Source organism: Primulina tabacum, chromosome 5 (assembly GCF_025594145.1).
Source record: "Primulina tabacum isolate GXHZ01 chromosome 5, ASM2559414v2, whole genome shotgun sequence".
NCBI classification, from domain to species: domain Eukaryota; kingdom Viridiplantae; phylum Streptophyta; class Magnoliopsida; order Lamiales; family Gesneriaceae; genus Primulina; species Primulina tabacum.
Window position 1 is genome coordinate 14,960,090 of NC_134554.1, and position 19,153 is coordinate 14,979,242.

Consider the following 19,153-nt stretch of genomic DNA (forward strand, 5'->3'; position numbering starts at 1 on the left):
ATTTACAATAAAAAGTAATACTCTTAGCATAAAAATTAATATTTTTTCATGAATGACCCAAATAAAAAATCCGTATCACAAAATACAACATGCGAGACCGTATCACACAAATTTTTGTCTAAAATAAATTAAGGCATCTAGATTATAATATTTCTCATTTTATATAAACTTCAGTTTGGTTCAGTACGATCATTAAAATTTCAAATTACAGTTACTTTATTTCAAGAAGTTCGGATTTCATCGGATTCGAAATAAATTTGCAAAAAACTATAACATACTCAGTAGTGAAAACATTCCATCAATCAAGAAGTCATTTCAGTAAAATTTAGCTTTTTTGTAGATTCCACACCAACCCAGAGACAGAGTTGAGGCACATCTCCTGACGAAATCCTCGCTGGCTTAATTCATTCTCTATTCGTAAGATCCGAACATGAGACGTTATTACCGAGATCCTTGCCACTCGGACCACGGGTTGTATCTTTAGGAAATGTAATCAGTTTACTCCTAAGAATCAGACAAAAAGTATGAACGAACGCAGAAAATAATACACCATCTCAAACAGCAATATCAGGCAGAAGCAGTAACTGTTGGAAATACAGAAGTAGGTCCTTGCAGGAACTAACTAAAGTTTCCCTACTCACTGGACTAATGACTTCGTCGACCCATGTTCCCACGTTCTTAACCACGAGCAGCTCTGAGGAAATTGTCGAATGGGCTGGCAGGAGGTAATTTGAGAGCCAACCATGGGTTCATTGGTTGTGTAGCACCTCGATCGTGTTCATAGCTTGATATCTGCATGAAATTAATGCGGATTGCGGATCAAAATATAACTGACATTGATGCCTTCTGAGAGGTTAAAATTTACTTTCAAGTAATTCACGATGAGGGTATAAAATCCAATCTGGTTAATGTTCTCTTACCATGGATTTTACTTGTTCTCGCGAAAAACATTTTAATATTTTCAACAAATTCCTCGATCTAGGACACTTGAAAGAATAAGATGATAACTGAGTGTTGTAAAAGAGAGAGCTGAAATGGTTATTCACATACCTTTGATAATTAATATCATGGTAAAACGATTGCAGTTATTTGATAAAGTAAACAATATGAATCTCTATGATTTATAAGCAACATTCAATTTTAGTTTACGGTGAATTATAAGTTAATTAACTGAAATATCCTTAATTGGTACATAGAAATCCACAAATATCATAGTATTTGGCGAATGATTATAGGATGAAAACTGACTTTGGCGCACACAAAAAGTTAGAAATGTTGCACCTCTTTGCATGATTAATATAAATTTTGCCATTCTGAAAGCCGTCATGAATCATCAAATAACAACAAAGAGCTCGTATCGAGTCCAATGATAATCGATGTAAATAAGTGCAGCATTAAAAATTAGGACAATTATAAGGTCACCTTGTCAACTGCAGATAGTCCATTTGCAGGAAAAGAAGTAAGCACCGTATCACTGGCTTTCGCGTATTGATTATCATGGATCAACCAATCAGAAAGCTTCTTCCGCGTGTCGGTACCAAAGGCTTCGCACTGATTGGTCATAGTGCTGTATGGAAGTGGCGAGGTGGAGACAGATGTTCCGGCAACTTGACCTGCAACCTCGAGTGCCTGAAACCAAAAAGGCCATGCCAATACAAGCATTCAATGAGCACAAATAATTTTTCATTGAGACGAAATACATTTGTTCAAATGAGGCATCGGTTGTCTGAAAAACAAGAGAATATCACAATAAAAGATTCTTTTGTGAAAAATAGCCACTAAAGAGAGAGTTAAAGGAGGTCTCAACCAGTATTCATAATCTCAACAGATAAGAGGGGATCGAGCCTTACCTTGAAATGTTACAAATCAAATCATACAAAGGAAAAACTAATCAGACGGACTCGATCCAAAAACAGAAGATGAGCCTGGGGGTTTAAGGACATTGACTCGAGAGCTCTAAGATGCCCTGAAACCACAAAAGCCCAATTCCAATGATTCAGTCTCCCAACTGAATCGAAATATGACCAACCTATTAACCTAGAGTGGCAGTCAACTGATGCTTGATTTTTGAATAAATTTTAGTGATAATTGCTTGAATATCGTCTGCATAACTAGTAATGTAGGTTGAGAAAACAGCCAACAGGTGCAATTAGATAAACTAAAAAATAAGGTCTTGAAGATTAGCTAAAAAAGATCTACATCTCTCCAGAGTCGAATCAACAGGAGTGAGGAGAGCTTCAATTTTGCGAGAAACAAGAAAACAAGTGATTGTCATTTCGTTCATTTGCGGGTTATTTTCGGAATTTTCCGAGCAAACATGCACCACATTCTTACAGATTAATAGGTAATTACCGATTCAAGTAATTTTCCGATGCTGACAATATGAGACATCGACGGAGATGCAGATGGTGGTGCCTTCGAGATGAAGCTAGATATATCAACAACCGAAGATATGCTAACAGCATCATCATCGACCAAGGAATTCACAGAAAATTCCTGCCAGAGGAAAATACAAGTCAAAGTTCATGCCTCATAGTCATAGGAACGTAGACTTGAATTTCATGGACCAACTTATCAAAAATGAAAAAAATATAATATAGAAACTAGAATCAAGTTATTAATATCGATATATATTTATAAATATATATCGATAAAAAGAGATTAAAAGTATTAATAGATACAGAGTGGGAAGAGGGAAATTTCTGCGTGGAAGGAGTCGACAAAGGACAGCGAGGGTACAGTTCAGATTTGCGGCCTAATAAATATGATCGTTGGGGTTTCTGTATTCCAGGATGTTGCATGGAAATTTACTTGTCAAACTGCCACGGAAATTTATTTATTATCACAATTCACAAACAATAATGCATGGGAATGGATCTCTATTTTCCTAGCAATTCAATTTTTTTTTTTGGTTACTGTAATTGATATCAAGAATTATTAATTAGAGTTTTAGCCCTCTCTTGAGTGACCATGTATATTCATATCATATTGCATTATCTTTTAATTATACTTCTACTGTTAAAAATTCAAAAAAACTATCCTGTGATTGGCACATTTAGCTTTAATATACTTATTTAAAATACTCAGTCAGAAGTTATTATCCACCGAAAACTTGAAAGATAGTTTACCCCGTCGAAGGATGGCGATCCCTTGGCGTGTGCAGCTGTTTGGATGTAATCTATGTCGAGTATTGATTTTTGGCCAAACATAAAAGCTTCTTCAGGTACAAATTCTTCAGATAGTTGATCGGCTACATCCTCAGTCACAAACTTATAGAAAGAAAACAATTAAGTAAGCCTTTACTTTTTAAACACTTCATACTCTTGCAGAGAATTTGCATGAGAAAATTTACTCCACGTTATTGAAAGAAACTACCTTTGTAATGCCAGATAAACTATCAGATAACATGCCAAACACAAGTTTGTCAGATTCGTAGGCTTTGTCCCGCAGTTTAGTGAGAATCGATGAAGCTTCATCATTGTCTGAAGCGGAACCATAATCTTTCACTTCAACTTGTGGCTTTAGATAAACTTGATAGCCATCACTGATGCCAATAAATGGATCAACCTAAATTGTAGAAAATTAGAATAAGTTTCCCAAAAATAAACAAAATGGAGCTATGAAGGAAAAAAAAGGTGAATCAATTATCTAAATAGTACGTTAATGTAATGCAAAGCAGAATCTGCTTGTAAAGTTATTCGTACTTGGATCAAAATAGTGAAAGTATATAACTACATGCATCCACTAATACCCGAGAAACTAGTGATAGAATTGTACACACTGTCAATCTAAATAAACATAATATTCACTGCAGAATGGCCAAGAAATAGATGGTAGTTTTGCAAATAAAAGGCTATTCTGTATATTTCACTTAATATAGAAAGGAAAAGATAATTAATTTGTGCATGGAAATTGGAGCAAAAGCATTAATTGTTAATACTTACATCATTCTCCAGTAACATATTGAATAAAACGTGGGAGTCAGCAATGCGATACAACTTTGCAGTAAACATCAACATTGAAGTCGATGATACAAGAAGCATTCGCTGGTATACAGGAGATAAAGAACCTATGAAGAGGATAATAATTCAATTAAAAATTAGTTCTCTTGAACTAAAAACTCAACGATTAAGCGAGCTTTCGTACCATTATTGGAGTCCAAGGCCAACTTTCTGAGTGAGATGGGAAGCTGAAAGAATCGGAGTACTAAAGTATCGTTGGAGATCTGAAAATAAGAATTGAGAGAGGCTGTAACAGATCAGACATATGAAGAAAAATTATAAAAAGTCTCCAAAAGAGATATTCAAGAATGAATTGTACGATTAGAACAAAAACATGAAAGGGTTAGGCACAAAATAAATTAGCATAGGCACTAACACAAATAAAATATATTTAGCAACTTTTAGAATTTTACATCAAGACATTTTCACATGTTTATTTTCTTTATCCATATCTTTGCACTTTCACTATCATCAAGTACTAAACACTGGAAAATGGAAATATAGTTAGTTAAATTTTGACCTTGAGATGCGAAGAAACAAGTATTAAATAGAAGGAATGAGTTATGGCTTCAACATTTGCTGGTAGATTATTCGGAAGGTTAAACTGTATCCACAAAGCAGACAGCAATTGTACTATTTGGTCCTCGTTGCAGTGCAAAAAAGATTGTTCCTGCATCAATTCAAAAACTAGTCATGCAGCTGATGGTAACAAACCCCTTAGTTAAAAATTTGACAGAATACAGGACAGAAAAAAGTTCATTATTTCATTTATTCAAGTAAACGATGATTATTTTAAAGTTAGGTAAAAAAGTTGGCCTAAAAGAGAGTGGTAAAAATATGTCCATCAAATATTTCAGTCTCAATTCAAATAAATTGTTCGACGTAACATAAAAAATTTCACAAATTATGAATTTGACCAGAGAAATTGAATTCTTACAGTCTCAGGCAAGCTAGGTGGTCTATTGGCCCGGTCGAAAAAGCTGCTAATAATATGAACATTAGGAGAATTCTTGTGGGACCACCCATGCTTCCACTCTTCATCAACTTCATCCACATGCTTAAAATCATCCTTTTCACTTCCTTGATTCACTTTAGCACCATAATTTTCTTCACGGAGCCTCTTCAGAAGGCTAGTAATTGAGGCAAATGTCGATGCATGTTTGGACTGCCATCTCCTAGGATGATTAAAAATACCATTTCTCTTATGGGGAAAACTCGGAGTGAGAAGAATACAAAATATCTGATGCCCTCCGACACGTATTTCAACGTCCGAATAAGACATGACTTTCAAAAGTTGAACAAGAAGTGCCTCTGGAAACGTCTGAAAATAAGATTATGACTAACAAGAAGCTTTGGAGCATGAAAAATAAATCAATAAAATGGAGGTGTCATATCTAATTAATATCCTGAAACTGTCAGATCTGTGAAACATCTTCACGAGGTAATTATATGAAGTTTCTAACCTTCTGTGAGTGAACATGTATAGATGCTAAGGAAATCACATGAGCAAGGATTATCAGTGATGAAACAGCTGCATGTGCAACAGTTTTTACTGATGGAAGCTTCTCTAGTGTGATTGCCATGACATCAAACAAGGGCCGCACATCAACAATCTAACAATTACCATCACCGATCAGGCGGATCAAAGAGAGGGAAAAGTAAAAAATAATTCTTATTTTCAGCTAAAAGTCATTACCCCTCTCACGATTTCCCACAAGCAATTTTCTATGGAAGTTTGAAGCATGGTATTCAAGTTCAGCTCTTGCTCTTCAACTGATTCAGCTGTTGCTTGACAGCTTTTGCGCAGGTGTCGGCAGAGGTCACTAACAAATCCCAAATCAGAAATCAAAAATTCCGAACTTATTTGTCGAGTCAAACAGGTCGCAGTCATGATAACGTTGCACTTGGTATCGGGATCGTGTGCTATGTTCTTGTGGTCTAAATGTCGAACCACACCAGCTAAAATTGATTGTTGGTTCCCTATATAAAAAATGAAACTGAACTTTGTAAATGATCTTAAATCAGAATTAATCAACTTTGCATTACGCAGCCAACTATATAATTGTCATTCAAATACAGACATGCGTGTAATTACAGTCAATTTAGATGGTATATATAATTACTTATGCAAGGTAGTCTATTATATAGTTTTTTCATGTTGCCTTCCCAACATGACAAAAAATCATGACAATATTGATATTTGATCATATTGTTTTCCTAAATCACGTTAAAAGTAGTTAAGCCACATATCTTTTCATGTCACCTTCCCCACCAGCCACCAGTACTGAAAATTGATTGCATTAATTTCCCAAGTTGCAATAAAAGCCAGAAGAAAGAAATAAAGACAGAAATATCCTTTCAAGTTAAAGCCAAACGAGGTTGCCATGAGTTTGGTGAAAACCAAGTCTACTAATTTATTTTGCATGAGCATTTTACAATATCTGAAAACCATCAGAGTATCCATAAAAAAAACATCAGAGTAAATAATCATCATTGGAAGCTGTAAACTGAAACCAAAATTTCGAATAAGTTCCAGACAATGATAAATATACAGCAGGAATCGCAAGAACTTCAACTTTAAAACGATTAAACCAATCAAAAGCAGAAAAGAGAAAAAATCAAAAGCAAGGAACATGAAAATGAGAAGAAAAGAAGGAAAAGGACAAAAATCACCTGGATTTTCCACAAAGTGAGACATATCAGAAAGAACATTGAGTGCCAAACCATTATTTGGACCCCAGTGCCTCCCATTATCAAAATAAATGAACATTGGATCCAATACTAGCCGCATTGTCGTACTCTCCTTCGCCAGATCAACCAACCTCTGAATACATATTTGCGCCCATATTTTTGGCATCTCAACCTCTTCTCTAAAGTCAATGAAGATCAAGAATAAACATGTGAGCGCAAGACTAAAACCAACCAATTGTGTCATTTTTAAAAAGAGAAGCCTAAACCTTGTTAGCAGAGAAGGATCTTTCTTCTCTGGTCGTGATCTTATGATTGAGTGACAAGGACTACAGTCGCCACCAACTCCAGGAGCAACTCTTCCCTCACATCTTGACACCTCATCCACCCAATAATGATGTGCATTCCTTCCCTCGTCATCTTCTTCATTTTGTTCCATCTCAAAGTTATCAAGAATAATGTGCACAATCTACAGTAGATCCTCGCAACATGTAAAAAGATATTAAAATCTGAAATATCTACACGCAAGGACGTATTAACATGTTTTAAGAACAAACAGACGAATGGACATGTTTTCCCTGACTTGTGCAGAATTGGACATGCCAAGAAAAAGAAGATAACATGACAAAAAGAAATTGGATAAAAAAATGAGAAGTTGAGAACTGAGAAAGGAGAGTACAAGTCCCAGCATTTTTAAGAGACAACCGAGGACTTCATGTGCAAAACAAAGAAAGGTCAGTTATAAGAAACGAAAACGATTAAAAAAGTCATGTATCCACGAACAAGTAATTACAACCAACTTTAAATCAATAATTACGGAAGGATCAACAGATATCAGAAACCTAACCTTGTCAAGATTAACGAATATCTGAGATAACTCTGCCATGAACCAGACCTGCAGATACAAGAAGCAAGGCAGACTATTATGGTATGATTTGTCAAGGTGAATCATGAAAACTTGCCCCACACAATATTAACCGAGCTGATTATGATCTGCAAAGAGCCCAAGAAAGCTCGAAAAACTAAAATCTTAATGATAGATGTAAGTAACATAGTGAAACCATGCTTTCAAATTACCATGGCAGAGAGGCACTGCAAGCTTGCTGCCCTCAACTTTTGCTTTTGACGCACATCAGCCAGCAAGCATACTTTTTCCACTAAATTTTCAATATTACGAGCGTAAGTTCCATTTACCTGTCGTGGTAATGCATAAATAAGGCATGCATAAGAAATCCCCATAACATAATCGAGGCATAATGACTCAATGGCTTGAAGATAGCCAAAAATCATCTTTCAACTGAGGTAAAAAAACACATAATTTAAGTTTATAAATCACCTGGCTGTATATAAAAGTAGACAGCGTTTGGCATCCAATTATTAGGACATCTTCTTGTATGGCGTCATCCATTAGTTCGTTTATTACATTCAACAAATTAACAGCAAAATATGCTCTGAAACATAAAGAAGTAAATCCATGAATAAATGAAAATAAAACTAATTACCTATTGAAAAAAGAGCATGAGAGAAATACTTACACTTGCTCGGTACAAACTTGAAGTAATTTTTTGTATATTTCCGCAACGATACTGACAGATATAAGGTGACCATTTTGCAGTTCTTTAAGACACCTTTCTTCGAGATATTTAGCAATCTAAAGAGTAGAAACTGTCAAGAAAAATAGGACCGGTTCTCCCAAGAAAGATGGCATCATCAGCCAATAAACATGAATGCTCATAATTCACCTTTGGAATTCGGAATGGATTTTTGACAGCATATTCACATAGCTTTGCAATTTTCCGGTCATTTGGACGGCCAGCCTGCACAACCAAAAATGCAAACCTAAGTTGTGCCTATTTACTTTCTCCGTATGAGTTTTCATTTCAAAATCATCATTTTTAAAAGTCGTTTCGCCTCGCACACACTTTGGTGCTATCAAATGTCAAAAATCATTTTAAAGACGATACTTACTCAATAATTCATTTTTCTATACTTAGTGCTGATAACTTCACTTTCAAATCATATTGTCTGCTTAAAATTTCGACCCAAATCCATATCAGAATTGGTAAAGATTTTGCAATAAAGAAAAGCCTACAAAGGTCACCTTGTTGCCGTCTATATTTTTGCATTAAAACCCCAGGGATTGGATTAGAGAGGCGTGGTGGAATGGAGTAATGCAGAAGATTTCTAACTTTGAGGAATTTCACATTAAACCCAAAACTTGTAGGAAATTAGTTTGACATGGTCCACTTTTTGAAGTTAATAACAATGAACAACAAAACAAGTCCATTGTGTCCATTACAGAGGCTTCATGGTAAATTCAACCAGGTTCTTCCATGCAAAAGCAATCCCAAGACCACATTTTGATGAAGATCCGGCTATTTTAGTTTTCAAGTGTCTAATGTAGTAGAAAATAAGGGAATGTAAGTGTCATAGTTTCACTGACAGCGCAAATGCTTAATCATAACTGAATTTCACGGGACAATCAAGTAAACCTTTAAGAGTTTACCCTTTTTCTCCACATAACTCTAGCCTAAACTAGAAATTTGAGATTATTAAATAAGATTTCAAATCTTTGTGAATGCAAAGAGATTTCCGCAAGAGAATCAAGTATAGAGCAAGAAATGAAAAAGAAAGAACATGAGAACCAACTTGAGCATTTAAAAATAGTGTAGTCGCACGAAATTTCCTACCCAGTCTTAAATAGACTTCACCAGTTCATCATCATCCAATGCCAACATCAAGAACCAACTTAGCACACAAACAAGAGGTAGATATAATGAGACATAGCACTTGGCCGCACCACAACTCCAAACTCAAGTGCTGTGAGCCATTGGACTTGCCGTTGTGGACAACATCAGCATGATCTAATGGTCACATTTTCGTAGCATCACATGATCCAATAACATTTCTACCATCAACTCCAACGTATAAAGTGAGAATAAATGTCCAAGTAAAAAACACAAAGTAAACAGAACGAGAAAAACAACAAATATGCATTGCTACATTATTAGTATTATTTTATCAGTTTCTGTTTTACATTATTGATTGTACACTTTCACTGATATAAATTATCCCACAAACAGGCTAATCTACAAATAAATTAACCAAATATTAAATATTAACATCAAATGCCCAAATCTGGATTTGTTAGACAATACTCACTGGTGATTTAGGAAATATTTCAGCAAGCAATTTCTTGTACCGCTTAACAGGCTGCCGAGACCTTGACCTTAGAGCAGGGCAGCACACACACATGCTCTCACAGGCCGGGAACAACTTGCGGGAAATAACACCCATTTTCCTACAATTTGGAAAAAATGATACAAATCTATTATCATTCACCTCATAATTTCACATACAGAGGAAGAAAATGCAATTGAACAAGATTTAATGCCACAATGTGACTAAAACAGAGCCTAGGAACTTAAATGCCAAACACTGAACATAGGAAACAAAAAAGGAGTAAAATTTGGACAAGCCCGCAAAAGAAATCACCTAAAATACTCGAATAAAGTTCAAAATCAAAAAAGATTTCGAGAAATCACGTACAAACACTAGCAAAAAGGGACCTGCACAAGAGAATTTCTTTAACCTTTCACACGAATTTCAAGAAAATACTGGGTTTCATAGGCAGAGAACGAGTATACTTAACGAAACTCGTAAGAACGTGGTTCCCGATGAACTCAAACTTGAACCAAGAACGAGGGAGACTGGTGATCAAAAGGCAAGGCAAATAAAGCAAAAGGAGAGATCACGTGACCGTCGGAGCTTTGCAGTGTTTAAAGTCTTACTCTTGTCCGACTGTCGGAAAACACTTGGGTTAGAATTCACAAATTCCTTTTTTTTTTTTTTGTTATAACTAATTATACAATAAGAACCAAAATAATAATCAGAATGGTACGAGCCGTTTTATGAACTAAAATAGGTATAAATTCCCCTTTGGTTAATAAGTTACATTACAGGGCAACAAACTTGGTGCATAGTGTGTTCTAGTGAGTACTGAGTAGTGACTACAACATATATGCAATGCTACATTATTAACTGTCAAAATGGGAATATTTCACCCTACATATGGAACAGTGCCCCATGTGTAGATTAAGGGTCAAGATTTAACCACAAGTACATGTGGTTCACTATTTTTTTTTTAAATCACAAATGTGGCTAAATCTGGACCATCTAAATCCTGTGGAGGGAGTGTCCCACAGGTAGGATCGAACGAACCGTCAAAATGGCTAGGTCATCTCAGTCGTCAGCACACATTAGGGTCATGTTACTTTATTCCTCAAATCTAGAACATTAATTTTATTATAGTGTAATATATTTAAAAAATGAAAAATCATGTTATTGTTGGTCTCAGGTGCGGTATCCTGAAGCATTTGAGGTACTCTTAATATATCTATGTATCATGTTAACAGTACTCAAATGCTCTCGGCTATAATTCATCATATACTGACTATCTGCTCTCACTGCTTGTGCAATGTCCAATCTTGTATAGATCATGTCGAACATCTAACTTTACAATATCGATACATAGGTTCTCGAGACACCTTCATCCTCTCTGCTTCACTGCTAGGACACATCTCAAAGAATAACTTGAAATTAACAAGAAAATGAGTCGAAGTTAGCTTACTATCTTACATGTTGAAGCATTGCAAGTATTTTTTCAAATAATTGTTTTGGGAAAGCAAATTTTTTTGTTATTTCAATCTCAATGAACTTGCATCCCTAGAATCTTGTTTACTAGTCTAAAGTCCTTCTATCAAATTTTTAGCCAACTTTGCCTTCAATTTTTTGATCTGATCTTTGTTGGGGGTTCTGCTACCAACACGTTGTCTACATACAACAACGAAATGATATGATCGTAATCGGACCTTGTGAATATGTACAAGGGTCTGCACTCAGTTTGTTGTATTCAAGGCTCACAATTTCGGAAGAAAATATATTGTGTCAACATCTCAGCGCCCGTTTGAGATCGTACAGAGATTTGTTCAACCAGCAAACCAAGTTCTCTTTGTTTTTTTTGTAAAATCTTCTGGCCAGAGCATCTATCAAGATTTCCATGAAGAAATATAGTTTTCGCATCTAGTTGTCCTAGATGTAAGTCAAACACCGAATCGTAAGAGAAAACCCTTAAAAATTATTAGTATAAAAACAACCTGCGAGATGAAAAGATTTCACTATAATATTTTGTAAGTTACAACCTCTCAGTGTATTTTTAAATAGAATACACACGTTCTTAATATAAGAGAACTAAACACCTCACAAATATCACATAATTATACACTTGAAGAAGAAGAAGAGATGCTCGAGAGAAGAGCTGGATGAATTTTGATATTCAGAAATTAATGAATGAGAGTCTTATTTATAAGAGTTATCCTCGTGTGAAATTTCAAAACAAATTACAACTATTGCACCCTCCACGAATGAAATACATTTAATGCATATAAATTCATTTCATATTCCCACTTAATTTGCCTCATCAATCTACCTAATTGTCGACGATTATAAACATAATTCTTCTACTTAATTATAAAAGATAAATAATCCACTTATCCACAGGCTTTCACTGTTATATAATCTCTAATTATAAATTATTGTATACAAAAAATCCCGTTCGTACAACATAACATGCATATGCATTGATGACTGGTTATTTATGAGACAAGAGATGTCCAGTGGTTCCTCCCATGAATTTTTTTGGCTTTTTCTAATTTGAATTTTATTTTAAAGGAAAACAGGTTAAAATTTTAAATAAAATACTTATAAAAAGCAATCTACTATTTTCTTTTAATTATCAATTCGATTTATTTAGTTTATTTCTAGATCTATACCTCTTTTTATAAATGATTTTTATCTTCATATGTTAAGATATTAGAGATAATAGGTGTATATGAACGATAATAAATTTGTACATTCTTATTTTTTGCAAAAAAAAATTTGCAGGTTAATTAATTTAATTTATGTTAAAATAAAAATAATATTATAATTATAAAATTTACTACGAGATCATACGATAATTTGGTGAAGAGCACACGCCATATATATATATATATATATATATATATACACATTATGGCTTTAATTTGACTTTATTCCCATTTTTATATTCAGCATGCTTAGCCGAGAAATGACGTTTAAGACGTTTATGAGTGATTTTTTTATGAATTTATATTTCTGAGGTGGACTTCGGTATAATCTTTTGTTGTTTAATTTCTTTTGTATATCTTTAATAAATCTTTTTATGTTTTGTAAAAGTTCCAAATAAGAACCTTATATTCATTATTATTCTGAAATTTAAATGTCTCATTTTCTTAGCTCAATTTGAGTTGAAATTGGTATATAGACCGGAAACTAATAACCTCCATATGTGCGAAAGTCACTAAGAATTTTTTTATAAAACAACGCCACGTATTAAATTCAATTTTATTCAAAACCTCGGAAGAACAAATTATTATTTTATATAACCATATAGTACATAGTATATAAAAATGGGAATGAAGTCAAATTAAAGGCATATTATAACAATTTATTATTTTATATAACCATATAGTTCACGAAATCTACGTGTCATCTACTTGCCATAGACTCCATCTTTGCGAATAAACTCTACTATAAATAATGTAATTTAAACGTAAATTTCAAGATTGGGTATTGAAATTAGTTAAGATTAGTCAAAGCTACTTTAATTATACTGTAATTTGAAAATTAAATAAATTGATTTTCCCCATATGCGCAAGATCTTAAACGACGAACGAGGATATTGGAAAGTTGACTTGTTGAAAACATGTTCAGCCAATTATTTCAAGAATGAATTGCTTTGAATCTCCAAAATTAAATTTTTTTTTTTATGTGTTTAGCCTCTTTCAGATTTTTTTTTTTTATTTTTACGGTGTTGCACTTGTTTATCCACGAATAATACCTCTGCACTCTTCGGACCAATATGTTTTTCACATGTAAAAATCGATACAAAATATTAAAAATTGTACTAATATATAGTATTTCAATATCAATTATTTTAGATCTAACGTAAAAGATAAGATTTTGAGTATAAAATTGGAAATTTTTTATTAATATTTGGATTTGTTATACATGTTTGATTACTGAAAAATCATATATTAGCATCGGATATGAAACAGTTGGTACTCAAATATCATATATTAATATTATATTTTCAATATTTTATATCAATTTATATCCAAAAAGATAAATGTGTCATTGATATCAGTATTTCTTATAAATATTTGAGCATTTATTAATCATATATTAATAACAGATTTGAAATAATTGGTACTCAAATATCATAAATTAGTACAATATATTAATTTTTTAGCGATTTTCATTCGAGAAAAAACATGTGGGTTCAGGGAGTGCAGCAAACTTTTTTATTTGGATCAGAGTCTACAAACACATCATTTTTACGACAGAAATTGAATGCAAACTTATCAAGAACAATCTACCTTTTTCTTTTTATTATCAATTCACTTTAGTTAGTTTATTTTTAGATATACACCTCTTTTTTATAGATGGTTTTATCTTCATATTTTAAGATGTCAAAATATAGTATGTGTATATTCACTAAAATCATCCAAACTGTCACTTAAATCTTTCTTATTAATTACTTGAAATATTGGTTGTATTATCATACCGTTTATTTATTTATTTACCGTAATTTCCAATTATCGTAACGAAAAAATTAATATAATAAAATCGGAATAATGTCAAATTAAATATTTTTTCAATAATCTTGGAATATAATAGTTTTGATCGCATTCCATCTCTTTCCCCCATCCTCACGTAATTCCGACAACAAATTATTCTTTTATATTCAAATTACTACATGCCACTTGGTTGCCATGGAATCCAACTATAGAATATACATCAATTTCATAATTCGAACACAAATTTCAAGACTTACCCTTGAAAATTACTAGAATTAGTCAAATATACTTGAATATACTGCCATTTCAAAATTAAAATCGATTTTCATCATATGGTATAAATTGCATTTTATACGAACCAATAACCATAAAATTACGTAACTTGTAGAAATTAAACACGTCAAGCCAATTATATATACTCCACAAATTTCGATTTTTTTTTTCTATCTAAAATTTTTGCTTGTGAAGTGAATGACCGTGGACTTATTCGATGGGACGCACCATGTTTCGAACTCAATACCTCAACTGACCATGCTTTCTTAGCTCTTAGTAAAGACTATCGTCGGACGGGTTCTTGCTACGACGATATTGGCATTACAACCTTGGTTGATCCATGTCTCTCTCTTTTTCTCCCTCTCATTATATTCATCTATTTGAATATGTCAATTAAATTACCGTAACAACTTATCTTTTTTGTGTATTATTTGCAGATCATGATAGTTGACAATATCCATAAGTGCGATGAATAAATATCATTACTATTGGAATTCAACGAGGATGAATTCAAGTTTTGTTGTATCATATTCTCTCATTTATCATAAATCTTATTCTTTCAATCGTATATATAAAATTATTTATTTCAAATCATAATCTTATTCTACCTGGAAAAACAAACCTATCTATTTTAATATTGGAAATGTGAAAAGACAGTGCCACGTGGCCAAACTTGGCGACGCGTGGTCAAACCCAGAGCCCTTTAATATCCCATCCGTAATAAATAGCCAGCCAGCCGGCTCTTTTGCAGCCACCGCCCTCTCCATTAAACGCCTTAACTCGCTCGCCACAACAACGACTCTGTACATTTATTCGTATCGATCGATCTACTTCTCGAGTTGTCTGCAAGATCTGGAATATTGAAGATGGCTGCGGTGCTGCTGCTGGCTATAGTTGTGGGTTCTGCTTACGCCGCCGACGACACGCTCGCCACGAAGTGCGCGTCAGAGTTTCAGAAGGTTACCGACTGCTCGCCCTTCGTCACGGCCAAGGCGGACACGCCGAGCAAGGTCTGACGGAGATCAAGGACCGCGACCCCGCTTGCCGGTGTTTCTTGATTGAGCAGATTCATAACGGGTCCAACTCCGCGTTGAAGAGCATGGGAATCCAGGAGGCTCGCTTGCTTCAGTGGTCGTCTTCCTGTAAGCTCACCAATGCGAGTATCAGCGAATGCCCCAGTAAGCTTTCATTTCTTTTTTCTTACATACACAAACAAACTGGGGAAATAGCCAAATTTATCGTTTAAGTTCATTTATTTTGGATCTTGGTTCTTTTAATAGGTAAACGTTGTTCATATTTCAATATATTCATTTTTTTATTATCATTATATATATTTTCGTAGTAGTTCACTAGGGGCATGACAAAAAAACAGGCATCTCCCGAGTCTAGAAGCAAAAAGCTTAAATGTGAACAAGATTTTTGGTAATCTTTCCCGAAGAAACTAGGGTTTGACTTTATAATGTAATTCATGCGTGGACATGCCGAGCTTCTGAACTGGGATCCGAAATCCCCCGACGCTGCTATCTTCACCAACTCTTCCATCGCAAAGACGACCCCAAGCACGAATATGGACCGACGGAACGTGACATATCCTAAAATTTCTCTAGCACCGCTCATTCACCCTTATTTTCTTTGCTTTCTTTCTCACGGGCCCTCACTTTCTCTCACTTTCATGTTTTCTCTCGATTTTGCAGATTTACAACAGAGTGTTGCTCAATATCACAGAGGACTCACTCTTTTGGGTTCCCATCATCTTCTCCAGCAAGTTCCCTAGCTAGTTTCGGTAACCTCATTGTCAAATTTTCATCAAAAAATAACAAAATGATAATGTTTTATTTTTAATTTTTTTTCATTTTTGGTAATTTTTGTTCAACTATACAACGATTTCTATCCGTTGTCGCAGCTACCATTTACGACGGTTTTTTAAATTAGCTACGGTTTAATGAGCGATGGTTTAACCGTCGCTGATAAACCGTCGCTAAAATTAGCGTTCGGGTTTTGTCTAAATCGTCGCCTTAAACCGTTGCTAAAATTATAAACCGTCGCTAATTAGCAAGTGACGGTTTTTCATCGAGCCGTGTCGCTAATTAACGACGACTTTATTAAAAATATTCGCTAATTAACGACGTTTTAGACATAATTCATCGTTAATTTTTTGAGTAAAATAAAAAAAATTACTTCAATAAATTAATTCATCTACAAAAAAATTTACAATCTGACCATGCTAGCAATATTCATGATTTTAACTAATACTTTCTAAAATCGTTGTCGATTGTGAAAAAAAAAACACGCTAATCGACAACGATTTTATAAACCGTGGTTTTTGATCCCAAAAAACGCTAAAAGACAACGGTTTTCTAGGGCAAAAGACAACGGTTTTCTAAAAATCATTGTTTTTTTTTAAAATAGATAACGATTTTCACTAAAATCATTGTTAAAAAGAAAAAGAGAAAATCGTTGTTAAAAAGCAAAAGACAGCGGTTTTTATTAAAAATCGTTGTCTTTTGTGTGTTGATGAAGACATATTTTCTTGTAGTGTGTTATTGTTTAAGGTTCTTTTTCTTTGCTTCACTCGATTGTTTGGAGAAATTGATTCGACGCCGTTCACATATTTTGTTATTGTAGACTCAACTGAACAGAGTCGATTCGATATAGATGACATCGAAGGTATTTAATTTTTTAATTTAAATTTTGTTTGTACATCTTATCAGTTTTTGATTGTGTCCCGTTTTTTAACTTTAAACACGAAATCATCAGATTGGACTGGCGAGGTGGAATCCAGATCCTAAGGTCTTGGCTAGAGGCAAAGACTCTGGGTTTTAGTATGTTTATTTGATCTCATCTTTAATGAGAACTGATTTAAACCTTTTTATTGGTCTAGCCCATTTTTATTTCGTAGAAGAACGATGTTTTATTTCTGAGGATAGAAGGATTGTACCCACTTTAGATGATGTTTTGAGAATAATGGATTTTCTCGTAGATGATAGACCCGTTACTGGGAGAGATTATGCGGAAAAAATGTGTGAGGATTTGTGTTTGGAGCTTTTAGGTAGTGAGAAGTACGCAACGGGCCGTACCGATTCTCATATTTCATTGAGTAAGCTGATAGATTTGAAGGTTGTCCCAATGACGATGAGGAGTGAGTAGATGTTTATGTGAGAGGTTATGTCTTGCATTGCATTGGGTGTTTAGTCTGTCCCTCGATGAATCCAACTACGATTCCTTCGATCTTTCTGGGTCTGCTGAGGAATGTGGACGAAGTGAGAGATTTTGCTTGGTGACGATTTTTTTGGTCCAATCGATGAATCAGATTCACCTTTTTAAGTTGAATATCAAAAAATCCACGACGAGCGCGGATTGTCTTCCATTTTTATGGTAAGTTGATTTGTTTATACTTATTTTTGTGTATGTCATTATTTTATTAGATTACATTTATATTTATTATTTTATGCGATTTTTTTGTAGGTTTTTTGTTTGAATATGTGAAAGGAATGTCGAGTGTTTCTATGCGGTTGAGTCAAATTGCCATAGATCTTCCACTTGAATTTCCTCTGATTGTGTCATGGTCAAATCTTTTGGCCGCTCGAAGTAAAAAAAATGATGAGAAGTTGAAAATGGACGACTTTATGAATGTACTTCATAACTGTGAGATATGATCTATCAAGAATTTTACTTTTCACAAGTCTAATTCATAAATTTAATTTTATTTATTATTAATCTATTTTCACAAGTTTAATTCATAAATTAAACTTTTTGTTGTTGCACAATGATGAAAGACTAAATGAGAAAACAAAGGTAGAAAAATTGCAACAAATTCTTTCCAATCAACATCACCCTAGCATATAGTACATTTGGTCCCATGATGCCAAAAGAATAACTCTATGTGGAACACTAGATTCTTTAACTTTAGACTCCATGGCATCGCGAGTATCCGTCCGCTACTAGGCAGCAAAATTGAAGGGTCGATAGAAGCTACAATCAACTCGTGGCCACTTTTTTGGTGCTTCCCCATTCAAGTTTGCATCGTTTTGTCCTTGTTTGATTCCAAAAGCCAAGCTGCTTATTTTTCCATTGTTATTCGCATATATGACTATCAAGGTTAATTATTCTAAAAGCCACAAGCGTCATTCAAAATTGAGAATGACTTCTGTAGCGTATTGAACTATGCTATCAATAATGCCATCTACCTCTTCATCTCGTGCTTGAACATAAAAGATTGGATTTTGACTGTAAAACAACTCTAGAACTGTTGTTTATCTGATAACTCTACGGTTCTGACCATGTCATGCACAACTACCGGCAACCGAAATAAAGCTACCAACCAACACAATCATCCATACAAATGTCATCTCAAATCCGACAACCTCCGACATGCATAAGAAATCTTCAGGAAGAAAACACATGGATATATCCCGAGTTTTACTTTTTGACTTGTAAAATTTAATTTTATTTATTATTAGTCTATTTTCACAAGTTTAATTCATAAATTAAACTTGTGAAAAAGTAAAACTATTGATAGATCATACCTCACAA

The 19,153-nt window shown here is 34.1% G+C and overlaps 1 protein-coding gene across 8 annotated transcripts; it reads right to left on the minus strand.

Annotated features, from left to right (window-relative positions):
- Positions 1–221: 221 nt before the first annotated feature.
- LOC142546957 (protein SEMI-ROLLED LEAF 2-like) lies at positions 222–10,499 on the minus strand. 8 transcript variants are annotated; one of them, XM_075654964.1, is made up of 21 exons: positions 10,282–10,474; positions 9,852–9,990; positions 8,432–8,506; positions 8,225–8,340; positions 8,026–8,140; positions 7,767–7,883; positions 7,537–7,584; positions 6,959–7,158; positions 6,675–6,871; positions 5,698–5,981; positions 5,465–5,614; positions 4,939–5,322; positions 4,522–4,671; positions 4,147–4,225; positions 3,945–4,069; positions 3,376–3,567; positions 3,129–3,269; positions 2,353–2,496; positions 1,423–1,629; positions 642–792; positions 222–504 (listed from the first exon to the last, which is right to left on the minus strand). In XM_075654964.1, the coding sequence occupies exons 2-20, from the start codon at positions 9,984–9,986 to the stop codon at positions 679–681; spliced, it is 2,973 nt and encodes a 990-aa protein (XP_075511079.1). In that variant the 5' UTR covers positions 9,987–9,990; positions 10,282–10,474; the 3' UTR covers positions 222–504; positions 642–678. The 8 variants fall into 8 exon arrangements, with proteins under 8 accessions (XP_075511079.1, XP_075511077.1, XP_075511073.1 ...); XM_075654962.1 differs by lacking the exons at positions 222–504; positions 10,282–10,474 and adding an exon at positions 10,481–10,499 and having other exon boundaries at positions 512–792; XM_075654958.1 differs by lacking the exon at positions 222–504 and having other exon boundaries at positions 512–792.
- Between the last annotated feature and the right edge of the window lie 8,654 nt (positions 10,500–19,153).